Source organism: Giraffa tippelskirchi, chromosome 3 (genome assembly GCF_054371585.1).
Source record: "Giraffa tippelskirchi isolate mGirTip1 chromosome 3, T2T-mGirTip1v1.2.pri, whole genome shotgun sequence".
Classification (NCBI taxonomy): Eukaryota; Metazoa; Chordata; class Mammalia; order Artiodactyla; family Giraffidae; genus Giraffa; species Giraffa tippelskirchi.
In genome coordinates, this window is record NC_137277.1 from 18,991,367 (window position 1) to 19,015,331 (window position 23,965).

The 23,965-nt window shown below is 47.1% G+C and overlaps 1 protein-coding gene across 11 annotated transcripts; it reads right to left on the reverse strand.

Moving 5' to 3' along the window:
* Positions 1 to 10,044: 10,044 nt before the first annotated feature.
* On the reverse strand, positions 10,045 to 22,388 carry CD300LG (CD300 molecule like family member g). Of its 11 annotated transcripts, none has more exons than XM_081575803.1 (7): positions 22,286 to 22,388; positions 21,086 to 21,412; positions 20,048 to 20,129; positions 19,089 to 19,201; positions 16,953 to 17,005; positions 13,900 to 14,019; positions 10,045 to 13,419 (listed from the first exon to the last, which is right to left on the reverse strand). In XM_081575803.1, exons 1-7 carry the CDS (start codon positions 22,326 to 22,328, stop codon positions 13,306 to 13,308), a joined length of 852 nt encoding a protein of 283 aa, XP_081431929.1. In that variant the 5' UTR covers positions 22,329 to 22,388; the 3' UTR covers positions 10,045 to 13,305. The 11 variants fall into 11 exon arrangements, with proteins under 11 accessions (XP_081431929.1, XP_081431925.1, XP_081431924.1 ...); XM_081575799.1 differs by having other exon boundaries at positions 20,048 to 20,201; XM_081575798.1 differs by having other exon boundaries at positions 20,048 to 20,273.
* Positions 22,389 to 23,965: the final 1,577 nt, after the last annotated feature.

A 23,965-nucleotide genomic window follows, 5' to 3' on the forward strand; every position in this document is an offset into this window, starting at 1 on the left:
CTTAATGACTGAACAACAATCTAGGAGGAATTAGGGCTCTTTAATCTTGCCATCCAGGACTCTGTTCTGCCTCTCCACATATTCAGGCCTCCCTCCAGCCCAGGGTCCCCAGCGGCCTGTCTGCGAGGCAATGCTGTTTAGATTGGCATGTTTCCAGGCAGTGGCAATGTGATAAAAAGGACAACACGGTGACTTTGTTATTAAAGAAAATTCATTCCTCTCAAAGAAGTGCCATTTGGGGGATTCTCTGGTTGTCCAGAGAATCTGCCTGCAGTGCAGGAGACCTGGGTTCAATCCCTGGGTTGCAAAGATCCCCTGGAGAAGGAAATGGCAACCCAACCCAGTATCCTTGCCTGGAAAATCCCGTGGACAGAGGAGCGTGGTGGGCTGAAGTCCATGGGGTCGCACAGAGTCGAGCGTTACTGAGTGGCTAACACTTCACTGGTTGTCCCGTGGTTAGGACTCGGTGCTCTCTCTGCCAAGGGTCTGGGCTCAACGCCTGGTGGGAGAATTAAGATCCCACTGGCCTCACTGTGTGTCCAGAGAAACAACAACAACAACACAAACTGCCCTTTGTCCCAAGATTCTCTCTCCTCTCCCTACGCTTTGGGGTTAAAATGGTTTCCCTTTTATAAAAGGGCTTTGAAATTAGAATTTTTTTTTTTTAGAAGTCTGTCCACCAGGAAAGTCCCTAGAATTATTTTCTTATTTCTGAATGCTTATGTTGATAAAGTATATTTTGGAAGTTTTGCTGATGTGTGAAATCTGAAAGTTTGAATTATATCCCTTGCTAGGTTTAGTTATATAGGTGTCCTGCGTTTTGTTGAGTATTTTGTACTGGGGTCGCTATTGTGAACAAGATTTCGCGCCCCCCCCCATTATATCTTCTAATAAACTATCCAGTTCCTTGAAAAATTATAGCATGGACTTTAAGTCCAGTGGTCACCCATTATCTGTGGGGGATACATTCCAAGACCCCCAGTGGATGCCTGCAACCGTGATAGTATTGAACCCTATAAATACTGTTTTTTCCCATATATACTTACCTAGGGTAAAGTTAAAGTTATAAATTAGGCACAGTAAGAGATCAACAACAATAATAATAAAGTAAAATGATTCTAACAGTGTACTGTAATAAATGTCTGTTCTGATTGTGTAGATCTTGGGTGGGACCAGAGATTTTGCATATCTAAACAGTTCCTGGTCATGCCTGTGTGCTGCTCTTCATGGAACATGTGTGAATTAGCAAGTGTTCGAAGCAGAGGGTCTCAAACTCAGTTGCATGTTAAAAACCACTTTGGGAAGTTGTACTCATCCTGATGGGTCACCCAGGTGGCTCAGCGGTAAAGAACCTGCCTGCCAATGCAGGAGACACAGATCTGATTCCTGGTTCAGGAAGATCCCCCAGAGAAGGAAATGGCAGCCCACTCCAGCATTCTTGCCTGGGAAATCCCATGGACAGAGGGCTATAGTCCATGGAGTTGCAAAAGAGTAGGAAACAACTTAGTGACTAAACAACAACAACTGTAATACAAGTTATGTGAATGTGATCTCTCATATACACAAAATATCTTATTGTATGAATTTAATGCCTTTTCTATCTTAACTGAGCACTTGTCACGCAGTGTGGCCGTAACTTTTGCACTTTGAGGTGCGAGAGCAAAGCTGGAACAAATTTCTTTTTCCCTCTTCACAATCTCTGGCATAGAAGGTTCATTTTTACTATAGATTTTAGCAACCACAGTGTTTGATTTTTTTTCTTTCCTTTTAAAGTTGAGCACGTTCAGCTTTTCACTTAAGGAAGTATTAATGTTTTACAGCTTCTCTGTGGCAAACCTGAATAACCAGCATCACTTCTCTGGTGCTTTGGGGTGATTTTGAGAAAAATAAACACAAGCAATGTGGTAGCAAGACAGTCGATCTAATTTAGAAGGCTACTAAGTGACTATCAGCTAACATACTCTGGGACAGGCATCATCACTCCACTTAAAATGGCATGCAATTTAAAACTTGAAGATTGTTTATTTCTAGAGGTTCCCATTTAATATTTTTGGACCACGGTTGACCACAGGTAATCAAAACTATGGATAAGGTTGGGGTGGATGTATTCATTCAACAACCATCTACTGAGTACCATTGATCAAGGCAGGGTCCCTACATCCAGAGGCCCAGAGTCTAAGGGAGTAGATAGGAAGAAGGTCCTGATTAGCACTCTGTAATGAGAAACTGTTATGGGAGCACTGAGAAATGGCTACTCAATCAGCCCATGGGGGCATCAAAAAGCATTTCCAAGAGGTGCTGATGCTGGAGCGAATTCTCAAACATATGGGGATGTTTAATAAGTTAATGAATGAATGAATGTTTGTTGCACACTGGAACAGGATAGGTATTTTGGTATTTTTGATATTGAATTTCTTCTCCTCCAGAATCCTGGCTCCGAGTGTGTATGCACATGTGTGAGGGGAGAGTGGTGATCATGGAGTTTTTGCTTAAGGCACAGATCACTCATTCCCAGCTACCTTCCAGTCACAAATGTCCCAGTTAGGCAGGGAGTGTCCCTCCTCTCAGTTTGTCAGCCCACCTTGGTCTGGGGCCAGACTTAAGACACCCAGACTTCCTGGATTAAGATACTGCCCCTCTTATTGCCTATCGGGGTTAAGGCGTATCTCCATATACTTACTTAATGCAGAAGATAAAGCTGTGTTCTTCTAAGAGAGACACAGTGGGAAGAAATGAGACTACCCATAAGCCAACCTCTGAAATGTTATACTGCCTTCAGCTCTCATTTCTTCTCTGCTGCATGGGCTCCTGGGCCAGTGGATCCCCAATCTCAGTTAAACCTGTGTGCTTCAGTTACACTTTAAGACTCCCAAACTCTATTTGCAACTGCTCATGAGACAGATCTCCACATACATGAACTTCTTTTTTTTCTTTCTTATTTTTGGCTGTGCCACGTGGCATGTGGGATCTTAGCTCCCCGACCAGGGACTGTACTCACGCCCCCCCGCGTTGAGAGTGTGGAATCTTGACCACTGGGCCTCCAGGAAAGTCCCGGAAGAACTTTAGAATTTCTAAGTCCCTTAGAAAATTTCCAAGACCCAAAGCCACAGTTTCAAGTGCCTGCTGTTCACTTTCTCTGTGACCCTCCAAGAACCCCATCAGTGCCATCTGGACACTGTGGTCATTGTTTATATGGTTCCTGGCCTCCCCATAACTAAGAGTTCCTAGAGGGCAGAGGCCAAGCTTTCTTGTCCTTTGGCACAAAGCCTTAGTATATACAATTATAATCAAGCGAAAACCATTTCTTTGAACAATGAAAACAATTGGCTGACATCTGTAGACATTTTCTTCCCTTAAATATTTATGAGTTGGGCAATGATCTCTGTCCTTCTGAACAGGAAAGGGTTTTATAACATGCAGTGTGATGTCTCTCTTTTACAGGGAGGAGGTAGACCCGGGTTGTGTAAGTTCTGAATTCTGAAGCTGGTTAGGAACAGAGGCTTCATTCTTTTTATTACCATATAACTTAACCAAACTTCAGCATAAATTCATGAAGAAGGACTTAGAAACACCTTGAAGCATGACCTTTCTGTTTTTTTTTTTTTAATTTGTTTTTATTTTATTGGGTCTTACCTCTGTAAGTTATGCCCCACTAGGAAGATGTCCATTCTAACTTTCCTGGGATAGCTTTCAGAGCTTTTTCTTTTTCTTGGAGCCGCTGCCCTTGCTGGCAGCAGCCTCTTCAGGTCCACTGCTGAGTGGCTCCTGCTTGGAAGACAATGTCCGCTTTTTCTTGGGGACCCTCTTGTTTTCTGACTCATCAGGGTCAGTAACTGGTTCTTCTTTGGGAAAAGACTTCTTCCTCTTGGGAAGACTTCCAGTACCAGCTGTCTCTTCAAGATCACTACTAACTAGCTCTTCCTTGGAAAACAATTTCTTTTTATTGGGTTTGGAAAAAGAAACATGGGTCTTCCATTCCATTCTCCTGAAGAGCCTCCTGGGGCTTTTGCTTTTTCTTCTTTTTGGGTCTTTCACTGGTCTGCTCACACTCCTCCGGGGCACTGCTATTTTCTGAAGAAGCCAGGGCAGTTGCAGCCAGTCTTTTCTTTCTTCAAGCATTTCTTCTCCTGTTTCTCGAGCTGAAGTATGACCTTTCTGGGACAACCCAAAAGGATAAAGGTAACTTTGGCCTAAATCAGGTAAACTTTAAAGGCACACACGAAACACTCCCAGCTACATCCCCACACCTGGGAGGGGTCTGGTCAACCAGAGGGGTGTTTCAATCTACTTGTTTATTTCAATAATGACTGTAATAGTTATGAATAACAATAGCCATTTTTAGGACTTCTGTCATGAGCGAATTAGAAAAATTATTCTAGGCTAAGGAATCAAGCAGAAAAGCTATCAGGAAGTGAGCCCTGAGGGAAGGTGTATGGACAGTTGCCAGAAGATGGAGCTGACGACTAAGAGGGTTCATTGAACCCACTTAACCAAGGACATCTTTCAGTTGGCAGGAGTCCAGCTCACAGGAGCAGTGGAATGGTCTCGAAAAATGCCATCCTGGAGCTGCAGTGCACCATGGGAACCAAATATGCCAGGTGTGAGGCATGAGTGTACACCTCTGACCACCGTCCCCAACCAAGGAGGAGAAATTGCAGTGTAGGCAGTATCTGGGTGTTTATTTTTGTCTCCTCTCTTATTTCATGTGTGCACGTCTTGGCACAGTGCTTGACAATTTCACAAATAATCTGAGTGTTTCAGCCTGCTCCCACCCATTTTTATTTTTATCAGGGCTTGGTTTCCCTTCCAGAAAGAGATCTTCCTTTCTCTCTGCTGTTCCCATAAACCTGCCCTCTTGCTGTGTAGTATTAGTACCCAAGTGTTGGTCTATGGACCATTTCACTGGCAGCAAGATGAGAAAATTAAGAACAAAAGGAAAGTTTATCATTAAACTGAATATATCTACTTTTAAGGATTATCCTTTACTGTGATGTGATGATTATGAATTTTATTTCGTCACACACTGGTGTTAAGAAACACTCCATTATTTTTCTAACCTGAATGAAATCTTTCCCTGAATCCCTGCTCATCAGAGTGGAAAGAAATGAGAGCTCAATTCTATTTTGGAGAGTTTCTTTGCTTTCCTAGCGTCGCACAAAAATTTAAAGACCTTACGTGGTGCATGGAAAATGAGAGTCAGGGTTTTAGTTCAGGTGGAGTGAACAAGGTACCTTGTGCTTTTATTTATTTATTTTATTTTATTTTTAAATTTTAGAATGCTTTTTATTTCGACACTTACAGGGCATAGCTAAGGCACATTCACAAGCACCTGTTAGAAGTTATGTACAAAACACATTCTCCTGGGACTTCCCTGGTGGTCCAGTGGTAATGCACTGGATCTTCTAATGCATTGGACATGGATCAGTCCCTGGTATGGGAACTAAGAACTAAGATCCCACATGCCTCGGGGCAGCTAAGCCCACATGCCACAACAAAGACCCAGCACAGCCAACAAAAAACAGCATTCTCTCACTCTCCAGCTGCTCTTCTTTCCCTTGGTACTTGCTGCTACAGACTGGTCCCTGTGTATCTTCACGGGCTTTCCCAATGGCTCAGGGGTAAAGAATCTGCCGGCAATGCAGGAAAGGCAGGTTTGATCTCTGGGTTGGGAAGACTCCCTGGAGGAGGAAATGGCAACTCATTCCAGTATTCTTGCCTGGGAAGTCCCATTGACAGAAGAGCCTGGCGGGCTACAGTCCAAGGGGCCACAAAGAGTCGGACACGACTGATCATATACACTCATGCATGTATCTTCATATCTACAAATCCTCAGTTATTTTGAAAATGCAGACAATGTTCTAGGAATCTGCTTCAAAATATGAACTAAGCTTCTATGCACTAAATCACTAACACATCAAAAGTCAGGGTGATCGTGTTTTTAAACAATGAGATCCAATGTTGAACAATTTTTATCGCATTGCTGGGATTTGTGGGAAGGAAATCTCAGAGAGGCCGCAAAACAAAACAGCCCTCTTAGGCATGGTGAGTGGACAGGAAAGGTGGAGTTGTGCTAAAGGCAAATACCAATATTAGTATCACATTTGGTAAGTCAGATATTAAGCCAGGGTCAATGTACAGCAACCTAAGATTCTGGTATGTTAGGGACCTGGTCCCAAGTTGCTATCCTATTTTGGACCCCTCTGGACAGAAGCAAATGCAAATTGTTTCTGGAAGAAAGTATCCTCAACTTCAGCCTCCAGATTTTCCATAGATTCATCCAAACATGAGCTCACAACCTGAGATCACAAAACACAGAGAAATAGACCACCATGAGCAACAGTCAACATAAACAACAATATAGTTATAGGTCCAAGGACTTCTGATATTAGGCACAAAATGTAAACTAACCACGTGTGTGTAAATGTTTAATGAAATGAAAGATGACATTATAAAAATTAACAAGCAACAAGACACTAGAATGGTCAGTTTTGAAGGAGAACCATCCAGAACTTACAGAAATAAAAAAAAATACAATGATTAAAACAAAAACTAATTGGAAGGAGTTAACAGCAAATCAAACACTACTGAAAAGAGATGAATGAATCGAAGAGCTGCTCCCTTAAGTATGGTCCTTGGATTAGCAGCATCATCACCCTGGGAACTTGTGAGAAATGCAGACTCTCAGGCCCTATCCAGAGCTACCGAGTCAAATTTGGATTTTAGGGACTTCCTTGGTGGTCCAGCATCTAAGACTCCACACTCCCAATGCAGGGGGCCCAGGTTCGATCCCTGGTCAGGGAATTAGATTCCACATGCCACAGCTAAGAGTTTGCATGCCGCAACTTAAAATTCTGTGTGCCCCAATGAAGATTGAAGATCCTGAGTGCTGGAACTAAGACCCAGTGTAGCCAAACAATTTTTTTTTTTTAAGGATTTTGTAGTTTAACAAGATTCCTTGGTAATTAATAGGCATTTTCAAGTTTAAGAAGTACTAAACTAGAAGATAGAGCTGAAAAAATAAAATTGAATAACAGATAAGAAGGGAAATATGGAAGGGTAAAAGCAGCTATAAAGATAAGGTCTAGAAAATTTTTTATCCTGATCAATGGAGACATTAAAAAGAATGAAGTACAGATAAATATTTGAAGATAAATATTTTTCCAGAACAGATGAAATGTATGAACCCACAGATATAAGGATTTGTACCAAACAAGAAAAATTTGGGGACTTCCCTGGTGGTCCCTGGCTAAGGCTCTGAGCTCCCAATGCAAGGGGCCTGGGTTCGATCCCTGGTCAGGGAAATAGATCCCACATGCCACAAGAAAGATCCCAGGTGCTGCAACTAAGACCCAGCTCAGCCAAATAAATAAGTAAATATACATATTTTTACAATTTGAAGTTTGCAGCCAGGAGTAAAACTGCAGGACACCAAAAGAAGTAGAAAAGCAGTCTGAGAAAAAAACAGCACATTACTCAGTCTGACAGCAGCAACACTTACAGTTGGAAAACAAAACAATAGTATTTCCAGAATGCCGAGAGAAAATGGCTGTAAACCTAGGATTGTATGCCCAGCAAAATCCTTTCAAGAATTTTGATAAAGTAGAGTTTTTCAGATAAAAACTGACAGACTTTACCACTTACATGTTTTAAAAAGAAAAGCTGATACGTAAGAATCCAAGTTAATGTTATGTAAAGTAGCAATGAGCAATAATGTCTAGTTTGTACCTTTCCACAAAGAAAATTCTAGGCCCAGATGTCTTCACTGATGAATTCTACCAAACACATAAAAAATTTACCAATTCTACATAAACTCTTCCAGAAAATTGAAGATGAGGGACCACTTCTCAGTGCACCCTGATACCAAAACCAGGTAGAGATCTTACCAAGAAAAGAAAATTACATATCAGTATTGAACAAGTCAAGTTAAAGTCAGGTTCGTTTAATGTTATAAAATCAAAGAATGGAGTTATATTTATAGACTAAAAGAGAAGAAAGAAAAAAACATATGGTCATCTCAATAGTTGTGGAAAAATCATTGATAAAGTCAACATCAATTTTTAAAAAACATTTAATTTTTAATTGAAAGATAATTACTTTACAATATTCTGATGGTTTCTGTTATACATCAACATGAATTAGCCACAGGCATACCCATGTCCCGTCCCTCTTAAACTTCCCTCCCCCAACCCACCCCTCTAGGTTGTCACAGAGCACTCACTGGCTTTGGATTCCCTGCTTAACAACAATTTCCGATTAAAAAAAAAACCTCAGTAAGCTAGGACTAGAAGGGAATTTTCTCAACCCAATAAAGGGCCTCTATGAAAAGCATATGTATTATATATATTCTTTTCAGATTCTTTTCCATTCTAGATTATTACAAGATATTGAACACTGCATAGTTCCCTGTGCTATACTGTGAATCCTTGTTATCTTTTTTCTATATAGTAGTGTGTATCTATTAATCTCAAATTCCTAATTTATCTCTCCCCACCTTCCCCTTTTGTAACAGAAAGATTATTGAAAATCTCTCTTCAATAGGCTTCAGTGGATTAGAATCAGCATCCAAATCTTTGTAGAAGGGTAAGTTAGGGAAGGACCTAAATCTTAAATCATTTATTTTCACCATCAATACTCCTTTTGGTGTTAAAATATTTCTATGAAAGACACAGATGAGAAGATTAAGATAATTTATTATTATAATTAATGTCCCACTTTGGCAAAACAGAACATGAGCCATGTTGATGTTCCCATAGTTTTTATCTCTCAGCAGGTTCCCAGGCTGGAAAGCAGTGGTTTGTTACAATTCTTTTATTCAAGAGCCTCTTGTAGCTCACAGAGCTGAAGATTTGGGTATGCGAATATAAAACCAAGGTATATCAAGATGAGGGACTGCAGAGTGACAGCTAGTGAGGGGTTGGACTTCCTGCCCTGCCCAGGCTGGCACTGTGACAGTGCTGGGAGCTAGGACAGTGTGGCAGGGTCTGTGAAGAATGCTCAAGTTTCTGATAAATCCGTAGAAACTTTGAATCTTGAGGATGTCAATCCTAGGCTTCCTTGGAGAGAGTTTTACACACACATAACATAAAGTCTGGGACTTCCCTGGCAGTCCAGTGGCTAAGACTCTGAGCTCCTAATGCAGGAAGCCGAGGTTTGATTCTTGGTCAGGGAACTAGATCCCACATGCCTCAAATAAGAGTTTGCATTCCACAAGTAAGATGCAGCCAAATAAATAAATAAATTCTTTAAAGACATAAAATCTCTTTAGTGGGCACATTGTCTGCAAATGGGCAAGGGTGGGCCTGGGATGACTTGGCTGACTACTCTGAGTCCTCTCCAAAGCTCTGGCTGCTGTAGGTGACAGGTTGAGAGGATAGGAAGGTTCTTTCCCTCCTGAGAAGCCCCCGTTCTCACCAGCCTCTAGCTGAGGGATTTTTCATGAGGGGAGCCTGCTTTGGAGGAACTTTTGAGGTCTCTCTGAGACCATCTGTAACTTACTGCTTCCTATCCCCCCCAATATTTGGGCACACACTGTGCCAGGATCCTGGACAGAGTCCCAAAAGCTCAGACCTAGGGCTTCTTTTCCACTTGGAAAAGGTAAGAAGTGCTCCGCATGTGACACTCCCCCACCCCCACCCTGCACTGGTTGCCACTTTCTGGTGAGTTTCCTTAGCATCATAAGATCAGCTCCACCTTGCCCAGCCCTCTAGGCCCTCACCTCTGGGGCATTATAAGTGGTTTCTCCTCCCACAGTCACAAGAGCAGGGGTGGAGGCTGTTGAGGACTTTGAGAAACGCTGACTGACAGGCCCTGGTGAGATTGAAATTGGTTCTACCATTTCTGAGAGCTGTTCAGCAGTGAGTACCAGTAATTTCAAAAATACTTATGCCCTCTGACGTGGCACGTCCACATATGCAAATCCTTCTGAAAGAAATCTCCAAATGCAAACACAGAAGTGTGCAAAGGTTCACCACGCTGTTATCTATAATAGCAAAAATAGAAACAAGTGTCTAGTGAGAGAGAATTGAAATAAATTGACACGAAATATCATGCAGCCGATAAACTTTAATTTATAAAATGTTTATAAAAACCTTATGCAAAACATGAATGCTTAATGATATAATAATTAAGTGTGAAAAACAGGATATAAAATTGTATAACAAAATAATTTGTAAAAACACGTCCATCAGCAAGTGATGTGGAGAAAAAAGACTGGAAAGAAAGAACAAAATGCAGTAACGATGGTCTCTGGGTAGCAGTGAGACAATGAGTGATATGTTTTTTCCTTTTTACCCCCCCATAATTCTAGGTTTTGTATACTGAGCAGCTCCTGGTTCATTTTTCAAAGAATAGAAAAAGGAAAAAAAGTGGTAGTTCTGTTACTTTACCTCCCCTCCCCTCAATCCAGGGGACCAAATTCAGGGTCACTTTCAGGTTCCCTTTAGGGTCCTGTCCTGTCCCGTCCCCTCCTTCCCCTTTATTTACTTATTTTAAATATTTTAATTAATTAATTAGGCTTCGCTGGATCTTAGTTGGGACATTTGGGATCTAGTTCCCTGACTGGGGATCAAACCCAGGCCCCCAGCATTGGGAGCACAGACCTTTAGTCACTGGACCACCAGGAAGGTCCCCCTCCTCCCCGTTAGATATCCACCTCCACCTGCGCTCTCAGTGTCATCCTAGCCTCCTCATAGCTGCCAGAACCCACAGGCAATCAATCCTTTCTTGACAAGGAAGGAGTCGAGATTTTTTCCATCTTCCTTCCAAAGCCTGGAATGCGTGCTGAGTAGGAAGACTGATTCTGGACTCATGCAACAGTGAACAGTAGCTTGCAGTAAGCAGCAGCCAGCAGCAGCTGGCTTAGTTTCCTGACCAGGAGTCCTAACTGCTAGACCACTGGGCCTAAATCCCCAGTCCTTGCCTGCCTTGACAAGAAAGAAATCTGAAGAGGAGGCAGAAGGTAAAGAGAAAAGTAAACGTTTATTAGAAAAGCAGAGTACATGCAGAAAGAAGCATGGGCGAACTCCGAGAGTCTTGAGAGTCCTGCCTTTGGGAAGTTTAAATCCTTTATAAAGAAGCAGTTATCCAGGTCTTTGTCTTCCCTCTGGCCAACTGTCTTGTTTTGTCCCCCTGGCTAATTTGTCTCAGGACCCTCCCCTAGGTGAGCACGCATCCCTCAGCCAAGATGGATTCCAGCCCAGAGGCCTATGGGCTGGCCTCCCTTCCTTTTGTCTCCCTTGCCCCATTCAGATTCAGATTCAGTTGAGTCACTCAGACGTGTCCGACTCTTCGTGACCCCATGGACTGCAGCACGCCAGGCTTCCCTGTCCATCACCAACTCCCAGAGCTTGCTCAAACTCATGTCCATCAAGTCGGTGATGCCATCCAACCATCTCATCTTCTGTCTGTCCCTTTCTCCTTCTAATCTTGCTCAGCATCAGGGTCTTCTCCAATGAGTTAGTTCTTTGCATCAGGTGGCCAAAGTATTGGAGTTTCAGCTTCAGCATCAGTCCTTCCAATGAATATCCAGGACTGATTTCCTTTAGGATGGACTGGTTGGATTTCCTTGCAGTCCAAGAGACGCTCAAGAGTCTTCTCCAACACCACAGTTCAAAAGCATCAATTCTTCGGCGCTCAGCTTTCTTTATAGTCCAACTCTCACATACATACAACTACTGGAAAAATGATAGCTTTGACTAGACAGACTTTCGTTGGCAAAGTAATGTCTCTGCTTTTTAATATGCTGTCTAGTTTGGTCATAGCTTTTCTTCCAAGGAGCAAGCATCTTTTAACTTCATGGCTGCAGTTACCATCTGCAGTGATTTTGGAGCCCCCCAAAATAAAGTCTGTCACTGTTTCCATTGTTTCTCCATCTATTTTCCATGAAGTGATGGGACTGGATGCCATGATCTTAGTTTTCTGAATGTTGAATTTTAAGCCAACTTTTTCACTCTCCTCTTTCACTTTCATCAAGGGCTCTTTAGTTCTTTGCTTTCTGTCATAAAGGTTGTGTCATCTGTGTATCTGAGGTTAAAGGAGGGGGAATATGGGATCTTTTGATCTTTTGTTCCAACAAGTCCCTCTCTGTTCTTGTCAAGACTGCTATCTTAAAGTGTCTACATGAGACAAATCCTGGCTATTTACCCTGTTTCTGTTGTTACTTTCATTTCGGAGAGCCAACAGGAGTCTGTCTATAAATGCCTGACCTGGAGACCACCTCTCTCCTGTCTCAAGAAATGCAAACAGGAGGCTAGTTGAAAGTGTCTGGCCTGAAGCCCATCTTTTTCTCATCCCCAAGAAATCTAAATAGGAGGAGGCCAGTTGTAAATGACCAGCCTGGAGCCCATCTTTCTCCTACCTCAAGATCGGATAGACAGCCACTCCTGGCCAGTCTTGGGCTTGCCCCTTTCAATGTGCACTTAACCTGAGCCTGGACTCAGGCAGGTCCAGGAAAGCCCCCAGCTGGGCCATGGTGTGGTGGGCAGAGCAGGCCCTATGGGGGAAGGGGGAGATTCCACACACCAAATGTCGAATCTCTGAGCTGGAGGGACCTGAGAGTTTAACCAGCCCAGTGGTACACAAACACCAGTGTTAGAATCACCGGTGCACTTGTAAGAAATGCAGAGTCCCAGGCCCAGCCTAGAGATGGTTTTGGTAGTTTATTTTCTTCTTTTTTTTGGTTGTACCATGCCAGTGCCCCTTGCAGTGGAAGCATGGAGTCCTAATTCCTGGACCACCAGCGAAATCCTGGTTTGGGCAGCTCTTGATGGGGCCCCAGAATCATCTTTTTAACCATCTTCCTGAAGGACTAGGATGCAGGTGGTTCACAATTGGCTTTGAGAAATCAGAATCCAGGCTAACCCTGCAGGCTCCCTCTTCCTCACCAGCTCACGTGGGAGAACTTAGCCCTGAGTCTGAGGATGGAAGGAAGGGAGGAGAAGGTGGAGTCTGGAGGGGGAGTTAGGAAAGGCCTGTGACTGGGCACCCAGGCCCAGGGGACCCCCGTTGCAGATACAAACTTCGACCAGACCCTCTGAGCTCTGCCTGACCCCTCGAAGGTCTAGCAACTGTGTGCTTTGCCCAGGGATGTGACCATCCTGGGGAGGTCCCAGTCTCCAGTTGGAACTGTGAGGCCACCGTATCAGGCTCTGGGGCTGACGGGTCAGCTGAGATGGGCAGGAGGAAAGCTTGGGGAGGTTGGGGGAGAGACCTGGACTCTGGCAGCAGGATTCTGAAGTCATAGCAGAAAGCTTGTCCAAGTTAGTACAAGTCCAGCCCTTCAAGAGATTCAAGGAGGGCGTTCAGTGGCTAGACTGAGCTGAACTTTGAAAAGCCCGGCTCGTCCCCAGACATGGGGAGGGTAGAGGCTGGGGTCATGTATCCCTCAGGGTCCTGCCGAGAGGCTTCGTCATCCTCTGAAGTCTGTAAAGACAACAGTGGGGGGTGAAAATCAGAGCCCAGCTCAGGGATCTCCAGGAAGCTACTGGGTCCACTCTGGCCTTTCCCACAAGCTCTGGGCCTCTGTCCATTTGAGACATAGGACTAACCACTCCTTCTCCCCAGGACCCCCCAGGCTTTGATTCACACACCCCCATCTCCCCTATCCCTGGGGGAGCACCCTTATGGCCTCAGGCCGGGTTCTGACTACAGACGTGGGAATCCTGCCAGCCCAGAACTCTTTAAGCTGTCGCTCCTACCATGCTACTCAAGAATTTTTCTGGGTCAGAACAAAAAGAGGATGTGAGGTCAGGAGCCCTGGCTTCCCGGGTGAAACGGCCTAGACTCTGGTTATGGTGGGGGCGGTGGGTGGATGCTGAGAGCAGGGCCCTCCCCCACTCCCCTGCATTGTCAGAGTGGAGTCAGGCTAGGCGGCTCAGGGCCCCTGGAGCCCTCTGTCCACACCTGGCTCAGGCACCGGATCTCTGTGTTGGGGCTGGCGGAGGGCTCAGGGCTGGCGGGAGGCCCAGTGGGCTCCGCAAGCTTGATCTCAGCGGACTCTGGGACCCAGCTGTTCCCCAGCGCCTGAAACAGAGCAGAACAGCCTGTTCTTGGCCACAGGGATGGGCTGCAAGCCGGAGCAGCAGGAGGGACAGGCAGCGGGGTGGGCTGTGGAGTCAGAGTCCTTACGGCTAATTTACTACGTCTCAGTGTGACCTTGGGTGAGGCACTTCTCCAGTTTCCCAAGCTGTAAAATGGGGAGAGAAATATTTCCCTTAGGAAAATAATAAAGATTTCTGATAATGTTTTATCACACTCAACAATTGGGAACTCCTGGAGTGATTAATTGTTTCCATGATTGTTATTTCTCTCCTTGAAGCAGGAAGACTGTGCAGGCTGCAGGCTCTTTGTCATAGGCCAGAGACAGCAAAGTTGGACACTTCAAAGACTCACTGAATAACAAACAGCACAGGAAGGATTCTTTAGGGATCGTCCATCCAAGCAACCCCTCCTTGATCAGATGAGAAAACCGAGGCCCAGGGAAGAGAGACGGGTAGTCTAGAATGAGTGGGGCAGCCCATCTCCTGACACTCAGCTGCTCCTATGGGTCCTCCGGTCTGAATGCTGTCCCCTCTACCTCTCACTCTCTTGCCCAGCAGCTGGGCAGAGCAGAGGCTGGAGCTGGCCGAGGCCCCCAGCCACTTCTCCTAAGGGTACAGCTGCCCTGAGTTGAACCAGCCAGCAGATCCCACGGCCTGATGGGCATTGAAGCCAAGGAAAGAAGCTCCCACTTCCTGGATAACTACGAGATGGCTCATCTTACTTGTTCTAACCACAGTCCTGAGAGATGGGAAAACCGAGGCTCTGAGAGGTGATGTCACTCGCCAGACTGACAGATGTCACTTGTCACACAACAGGTGAGTGGCTGAGCTGGGCCTTGGACTTGTGACTATTTGACCTTAGATCCAAGCTCTTTCCTACGCTATGCTGCCATCCTGGCAGGGCCTCCTGCACACTTCTCTTAGTGAGAGTGTCTCTTGTCTACTAACTGGGCCCCGGCTTTGAGCAATACCCTAGCTGTGGGGGTTGGGGGTAGAGGTGGACGTGTGAGTCACCTCTAGTGACACCTGCAGGCTGATGGGGACAAGGTAAGAGTCAGAACAGAGTTTCTCAGGTGAGATGTGACTAGGAGGAATGAGGGCCTGAAGGCATGGGGGAGGGGGAGAGATGTCACAAATGCTGTCACTCATGGTCCTTGTCCGCCCAGCCCTGCCTGTGGGGAGGACTTGGTAGAGCTGGGCTGGACCAGAGAGCTCCCGAGGTCACTTCCATTTCCCATGAATCCCATACTGACAGCTTTGGGATTTGGTCAAAACCCAGCCACTGCTGACCACTGACCATCAACGGCTGCAGAAATGTCACCTACTCAGGAGTGACCGAATTTGAGAAAAGAACTTCAGGGGGGCAGAGACCAAATCACATATGTAGGCTATGCCAGGACCACTGCCCTCTGCCCCAGATGCAGAGATGCATCTGCATCTCTCAATGGTCCCTCTGCCCACGTGGTGGACCCTGGGCTGTTCCAGCAAGCATAGGGGCATTTTCTGGATTGTATTATACGAGATCTATATGTCTCTATTTCTGTATGTGCTAAGTCACTTCAGTCGTGTCCAACTCTATGCAACCCTATGGACTGTAGCCTGTCAGTCTCCTCTGTCCATGGAATTCTCCAGGCAAGAATACTGGAGTGGGTTGCCATGTCCTCCTCCAGGGGATCTTCCTGACCCAGGGATTGAACTCACATCTCTTATATCTCCTATATTGGCAGGCAGATTCTTTACCACTAGTGCCACCTGGGAAGCTTCTAGAAAAACAAGTAGTGAGGCAGCATGGAGATTCTCCTTCCAGCCCAGCCTCTCTTTCCGAGTTGGCAGGGGGTGGGGGCGAGCCCCGGGATGTAGAGCCAGGAGGAGAGTCCTGGCGGTGGCCATGTCAGCCCCTGCATTTGTCTCCATGATCTCTCCCTCACTCCCGTCCACCCCGTTGGTCTTGTTGAGCTTCCTGAGACAACAACAGCTGCTTCCTAAGCGAAGGACGGCCCAGTACCTCCGTCCCACCGCAGGCCCTCCCTGGGGGGATCCGGTCTGAGTCTTTTGTCCTTGCTGGCGCCAGGAAAGAAGGCAATGGCAGTCCCCCTTTCCTGCTCTAGTGTTTAAGGGAATCAGAGTGGAGGCATCTCAGTAAACAGCTGAGGAAGGAGAGATCAGGTAGGATGGGGTGAGGGAGGCAGGTGGGGCTGCTATCTTCTAAGGGGTGACTCTCTCTGAGGGTGCTGGTGTGGAAAGTGGGGGTCTCTCCTTGCAGGGAAAAGGGAGGGGCCTGGCAGCAGGTAGCCTCTCTCCAGGAAAATGGGCACAGGGACCCCCCCATTCTTCCTGCCCCCGGCCCCTCAGTCTGAACGTCAGGGTAGCACACTGCCTTGGTCTCAGAACCAAGGAAAGCTCAGAGAAGGGTGCTCTGGAAAGAGAAGAAATGGGGGTCGAGAGCTCTGGAGCCACCCACCACCTGCTGTGTGACCCTGGGCAAGACGGTTTCCCTCTCTGGGCCTCAGTGCTCTCTTCTGCAAAAGCAGACTAGCATCTATTGGTAGTCATATTCCAGTGTGCTGTTGGAATCCCCCAGGGCTGTGTTTAAAATTCAGGTTCCTGGCCCCCACCCCTAGAGGGTTTGGTTGGGACTGGAGTAGAAGAGAACGTTTCTAATAGACCCCCACCCCCAACCCCACCCCCAGGTGTTTTGAAAGGGTGTTTGTACCAAACTTAGAGAAAGGCTGGGTTAGATGGTCTCAAAGACCCGCTGTGGATCCAGCTCCAATGTTTTCTGGTGCTACAAGGAGAGGGATGAGAACCGGGCCCTAGGCAAGAAGCAGAGACCTGCTGGCACCTGATGGGAAGTCAGGGTGAGTCTTGACTTCCGGCCTCAGGGGCATCTGAGCTTTGGCCTGCTTCCTTCCTTACCAAGTGGGAGAGATGGACCTTGTCCTTTTTCTGTGTCTCCGAGGCCAGTCGAGCTGGAAGAGACCAGAAGGAGCACCTTGAAGCTGGGACTAGCCTGTGGCTGCTCCCACAGGGATGGACGGCCTCTTGCACCCGGGGCTTCCCAGGCAGGAAGATTCAGCAGAGAAGCCCAACCCCTTGGAAGTGACCCTGAATTTTGAGATCGTTACATGGAAATCCCTGTGTGTGGGCCAGAAACTGGCTAGGGAAGTGATTCTGTGTGCTCAGGTCATTGTTTCTTAAACCTCAATATGTGTATAGGAAATTTTATTAAAATGCAGATTCTAATTCAGTATGTTGAGGTTGGGGCCCTAGAGTCTGAATTTCTAACAGGCTATCATGGGATGTCGCTGCTGCCAGCTGGGGACTGCAATTTGAGAGGCAAGGGGCTACAAGGCTCTGAGGTTGTGATTGGAATGTTTTCACCCTGTGGGCTCCTCCTGACTGCTCTAAGGGGGTCTTGGGACATGGGCAGAGCTGACATTTCTTCCTGGGGGCCACACAGGGAGGAGGTGGGTGGCAGGCCCATCGTTTCCCGCCATGGCCACTTGCACTGGCATAACATTGCCAGTTTGCAAATTTGGCTTCCTGGCTGTACTGCTTCCCAGCTGTACCAAGGGCAAACTGCTTAACCACTCTGTGCCTCAGTTTCTTGCCCTGTAAAATGGGGGTATTTGTAGTTACTGTAATGCATGTGTGCATGCTAAGTTGCTTCAGTCATATCTTGACTCTTTGCAACCCTATGGATGGTAGCCTACCAGGCTCCTCTGTCCATAGGATTCTCCAGGTAAGAATACTGGAGTGGGTTGCCAAGCCCTCCTCCAGGGGATATTCTCGACCCAGGGATCAAACTCCTGTCTTCTGTAGCTCCTGCATTGCAGGAGGATTCTTTACCGCTGAGCCACCAGGGAAGCCCAGGTTTTATAATAAGTAGTTCCGAACTCCACAGTATTGAGATTAAAGGAGATAAAAACAACATAAGCCACACCGCAGTGCCTGGCACAAGACATCTCCCAGTACTGTTATTTTAGTTAAACCCTCTTTATCTGTGCCATCCACCTCAGGAGCTACACATGGCCCCTGAGCACTGGAAATGTGACTACTTTGAATTATACTGGGTTTCAAAGACTCTATATGAAAAACTGAATGTATAATATATATAATTAGTATTTTATATTGATTCCATGTTGAGATGATAAAGTTTTGGATATATCATGTTAAATAAAGTTTATTATTAGAATTAACTTCACTAGTTTCTTCTTTATTGTGTGTGACTATTAGGGAAATCTTTACAAAATTTATTTATTTCTAATTGTAGGATAATTGCAATACAATATTGTGTTGGTTTCTGCCATACATCAACATGAATCAGGTATACATATGTCCCCTCTCTCTTGAATCTTGCTCCCACCTCCCACCCCATCCCACTCCTCTAGGTTGTCACAGAGCCCCGGTTTGAATTCCCTGAGTCATACAGCAAATTCCCACTGGCTCTCTATTTTACATATGGTAGTGTATATGTTTCCATGCTACTCAGTCAGGGAATTTTAAACCACACATGTGGCTTGTATTCTATTTCTGTAGGCCATATATCTGGGGAAGCTGAGGCTCAAGGAAGTTAGGTGACTTGCCCAAGGCCACAGAGCTAAAAAATGGCAGAGCTGGGAATTTGAAGCCAAGCCTTGAAAGGGAATGAGCATCTCTAGAGACCCAGCGGCAGGTGTAGAGCCTCAAGGTACATCCTGTACAAGTGCTCCGGCCAGCACTCCACCCTGTAGTCAGTCCTCACACAATGACAGAACCTACAGAGACTGGACATGGATGGGTTCATAGGATCAACAGGGAGCGACGTGGCTGATGAGCTTGACTGGACAGATCAGAGCAAGATGAGAGCCCCCCAAACTCTTGCTCCCCCATTTGAATTGCTTGTGGACTGCCCCGCGGGTCCCTCAGAAAAGAGGAGCAGGGCTTCTGACACCCATGTCTGAGATGCACTCACTGAGCCCCACAAGGCCTCTCTGGGGTCGTGGGGGGATTGTGGGTCTCAGGGAGACCCCTGGCTGAGAGCCCTTCACCCCTCCCGTCTTCATGGCTCACCTTTTTCTCTCCATTGAAACATGCAGCTGCCGAGGGCGGCCAGGCCTGTGGCCAGCAGAAGGGCTAGCAGCACCAGGACTGGAGCCAAGATCCGGATCAGTGGGATGGACACCCTGTGGGTGAGATGGAAGGAAGCTGGTGGCTGTCAGCAGATGTCAGTGACACACTGGGCATTCTTATTTTGCGTCCTGGTCACATCCCTCATCTCTCCCAAGGAGATCAGAGAGCACCAGGGACCACAACATCCTGTTAGTCCCAATGGAAGGGGCCTCAGACCCCATCGCCAACCCCAGGAGACACTCTCAGCAGGGTCGGAACTCGTGAGCAGTTGCCTGGCTACCAGTAATGGAGTATGTGTTCATGATCAGTCACTCAGTTGTGTCTAACTCTTTGTGACCCCATGGACTGTAGCCTGCGAGGATCCTCTGTCCATGGGATTCTCCAGGCAAGAATACTGGAGTGGGTTGCCATGCCCTCCTCCAGGGGAACTTCCCGACCCAGGGATCGAACCCACATCTCTTGTGTCTCCTGCATTGGCAGGCAAGTTCTTTACCATTAGCGCCACCTGAGAAGCGTAGTTTGTATATAAACCCCCAAGAGCCAGTCCTTCCAGCTGGGACTCCAGTTGGGTAAGAAAAAATCTTATTCTTTGGTTCCACGTTTTCATGCTTGGCACACGGCCCAGTGCAAAGTGTTCAGGCAAAAGCTGCTGGACTAGGGTGGCTTTCCCTAAAACTGGGCAGGGAGTGAGGTGGGGACTGGGGGCCATGGGGGCCTGCATGTCCAAAGCAACAGGGTTGCTGGCCCCTGTAGTGCTGGGTAGGGGGTGGGATGGTGCAGAATCTGCCCTTTGTGAGCAGCTGTGACCCAGAGGAAGGAGTACTGGGTTCTTATTGGCTCAGAGGCATCTCATAGTTTAGTGCTGACCTGAAAGCTGGCTTTGGTCACTTGGGGCTCACCTGGGCTTGGAGCTGCTGCTGGGGACGAAACTGGTGTCCTCTGTTGAGGTGAAGTCCAATTGTGTGACTGGGTGGGAGATCCCTGCAGGAGGAGAGGTTGCTGGGTGAGGAGAGGTCCTTGCATACGGAGAGGTTGCTGGGTGAAGAGAGGTCCCTGCATACGGAGAGGTTGCTGGGTGAGGAGAGATCCTTGCAAATGGAGAAGCTGCTGGGTGGAGAGAGGTCCCTGCATACGGAGAGGTTGCTGGGTGAGGAGAGGTCCCTGCGTACGGAGAGGTTGCTGGGTGAGGAGAGATCCTTGCAAATGGAGAAGTGGCTGGGTGAAGAGAGGTCCCTGCATACGGAGAGGCTGCTGTGTGCTTGGACAGGGAGGTCCCTGTGAACAGAGAGGCCTCAGCCTCTGTCTTCCCCAGCTTGGCTGTGGCAACTGTCAGGAGGAGACCAAGAGAAGGTACAAGTCCAAAAGCAGTGCCTCAGCACCTTCCCTGATCCTTGATTCCCAGCATCCTCAGACCTCTGACCCTTGACCCCTGAGCCCTAGTCTCCCCAGGACCAATTTCTCAGAACCTCCCCAGCTACAGGGCACCCCAAACGGAAGTCCCAATGAAATTGTTTTGAGGACTTCCCTGGTGGTCCAGTGGTTAAGAATCTGCCTGTCAGTGCAGGGGACATGGGTTCGATCCCTGGTCCGGAAAGATCCCACATGCCTCGGAGCAGCTAAGCCCTTGAGCCACAACTACTGGGCCCACAGGCCTGTGCTCCACAACAAGGGAAGCCACTGCAACGAGAAGTGTAGTCAGAAGCCCGTGCACTGCAACAAAACGTAGCCCTTGCTCACTGCAACTAGAGAAAGCCTGGGCACATCAATGAAGACCCAGCACAGCGAAAAAAATAAAGAAAGAAAGAAACTGTATTGAACAAGCAGGTCACACCCCGCTTTTGTGTTGCAGTCTGTCCTCTATTGTGGGGAGGTGCAATTCCCCCGCCCCCAACTCCATGACCCTGAATCCCTCCCAGGGAAGGAAGGATGTCTGTTACCTGGAAAGACAAGCAGAGAGACTGAGATAGACTTATCGAAGCCCACTTTTTTGACCCCACACCAGTACTTCCCCATGTCCTTCAGGGTGAGGTTCCTCAGGATGACCGTGAACCTGTTCTCCTGCGGGTTATCGTGGACTGACACCCTTCCTTCCTGGCCGTATTCTCCAGAGAAGACAGTCCCAGTGCAGCGGGAGATGAAGATCCCGGCCTCGCGGCACCAGTATTTCTGGTGCTTCTTTAGCTCCTCCCCGTAGGTGCATTGCAGGGACACAGTGTCACCTTCGAAGCCACTGATCTCCTTCGGGTCCACCACCAACCCGTAACCTGAAACCACAGCATGTGTGAAGGTTGGAATTCCCTGATTTAAGTCCCAAGGTCAAGACCAGAAGGTCTTCCTCGGTCACTCCCTTCTTGGGGCAACCCTAGTAAGAGCTGGTACTCCACTCTGCCACCGAGGGACCTCGGGGCAAGGCTGTTACTGTTTTCCTTAAACCTGGCGTATTGAAGGCTGGTGAAGGGGAAACTCTAGATTCAGACAGCCGGGAGTTTGAATCCCAGCACAGCTGCTTACTAGCTGTGTGATCCTGGAAAAACTGCTTGACCTCTCTAAGTTTTCTCACCTATAGATAATATGTCCTATGTCACTGACTTAAGATGCTATCATATGTAAGAGCTACCATGATTTCATATAACATTAAAAAAAAAGTCAATGGAACTGACATCATTTATAAGATACATCCTAAATTTTATGTTAAAAAATTAAAAAGAAAAAAGGAAAGCAGGCTTGTGAATTGATGAAATGGAATAATTCATCTCTCAGAGTTGTTGTGAGCGCTATAGCAGAAGTTCAAGAAATATTTGCTGAGTTTAGTATAAGGGGTGTCTTCTCAGTTCCCTGGCTGGCACCGAGTCAGGAAATGAAGACAAAAGAGGCAAAGCTACACTCACAGCCACTCAACCATGAGGGGTCCAGGACCCACAGGTCTGGGGGAAGACCTGGCTCTCGGTTCCACGAGCAGCAAATGGCCCCTCTGAGGGTTGAGGACGAGGAGTAGGGTGGGGCGAAGCCTGTAAGGATCAGGCGGCTGGGCTGCGTCATAGCCACAGCGGATGTGGATTCAGGAGGTCCCTCTAGCAGACCCAGGAGGCGAGCTTGGGGATGAGCCCCACATCCCTCCACCCTCGCCCCCATCTCACCTGGGAGCAGGAGGCAGCCCCATAGCAGGAGGAGGGGCCGCATGGTGAGCGCCGGGCCACTCGGGAGCGCACGGCTGGGCAACTGGGAGCTCCTCTCTTGGCTGCAGCGGGCTTTCACTTCCTCCAGAGGCAGATGGAGACCAGGAAGGGAGGGGAGGGGCCGTGCGGGTCCTGGAGACAAAGAGGCGCCTCAGCTGTTCCCTCTACTGCCCCTCAGCACGCGCCGACCCCACCCCTGAAAACCCGCGGAGCGCTTCTGCCATGCTCACCGTCGAGCACTCCAGAGGGCCTGTGTGTAGAATTCAGGGAGGCCGTGAATCTGGGCGGGAAAATAGTACATCTTTACTTTCACTAACCTTGAAGTAACATTTATCTTTTCCTCAGGAGTCGTGTTTGCAGTGCTGTGCTGTGCTTCGTCACTCAGTCGTGTCCAACTCTTTGCGACTCCATGGACTGTAGCCCGCCAGGCTCCTCTGTCCATGGGGATTCTGTGACTGTCACCAATTAAAAATCACGACACTAGCACTTCAACTTGTCACCGATAGCGTGAAATACTGTGTGTGCACCTCCCCACTTAGTTGTTAGATCTGCCACTGCAGTAAGTTATTCAAAGTGCTAATGAAAAAGCACCTTTATTACAGTGTTACATAATTATAAATATTTTAATAACCTCTTCAATATTACTGGTTTTCTTTTAAACGTATATTTTGTTTTATACGTTTAAAAGACCATTATTCTCAGACGTGGTGCATAAGTTTCAACAATGGTCCATGGTACAGAGGGTAGGGGGCTCAGAGGCAGTGCCAACGGCCCCTTATCCCCATCGCTTCCCGAAGGGCGCAGTATCGCCCTCGGCCACTAGGCGGCGGTGCAGACGGAGGTGAGGGAAGCAGTCCGGCTGGGTCGAGCCGGATACTTGGAGCCACCTGCAGGCCACGCAGAAAGGCTGGGCTCCCTGGGCGCACTGAGCTCTCTTGGCATTTTAAAAAGCGAGCTAGAGGTTTCCCACGGTGGAACTGAATCTTTCTTGAAAGGGAACAAAATAATCACGCACGCTGGAGGGAGTCCTGGCATATCGTTTTCCAAAATAGCTCTGTCGGTTGTTTTTTCTGACTGCAAAGTCATACATGTTGTAAGCAAAATTTTACATAATGCAGAAATGGTAAAAAAAGAAAAAGAGAGAGAGAGAGAAGAATGGGAGTGTTTGTTATTCCCCTCTTTTCTTAGAAAACCACGGTTAATATTTTGGCATATATATTTCCATATGTACAGGTAGAACTTTTACCCACTTGCTGGGCTAATATTTGAAGCATCAATTAACTCAGTGGTTCTGGGAAGGGAAATTGTGTGTGTGATTTTGGTGATGTGGGAGTTACATTTTATTTTCTTTTATTTTTCATTGAAGTATAGTTGATCTGGGGGCTTCCCTGGTGGCTCAGTGGTAAAGAATCTGCCTGCCAATGGGTTCTTTGGTTTGGGAAGATCCCCTGAAAAAGGAAATGGCAACTCACTCCAGTACCCTTGCCTGGGAAATCCTATGGACAGAGGAGCCTGGTGGGCTATAGTCCTTGGGGTCTCAAAAGAGTTGGACTACAACTTAGCGACTAAGCAACAACAAAATAGTTGATTTACAGTGTTGTGTCAATTAGGAGATATGTTTTAATTTCACAACATTGTTGG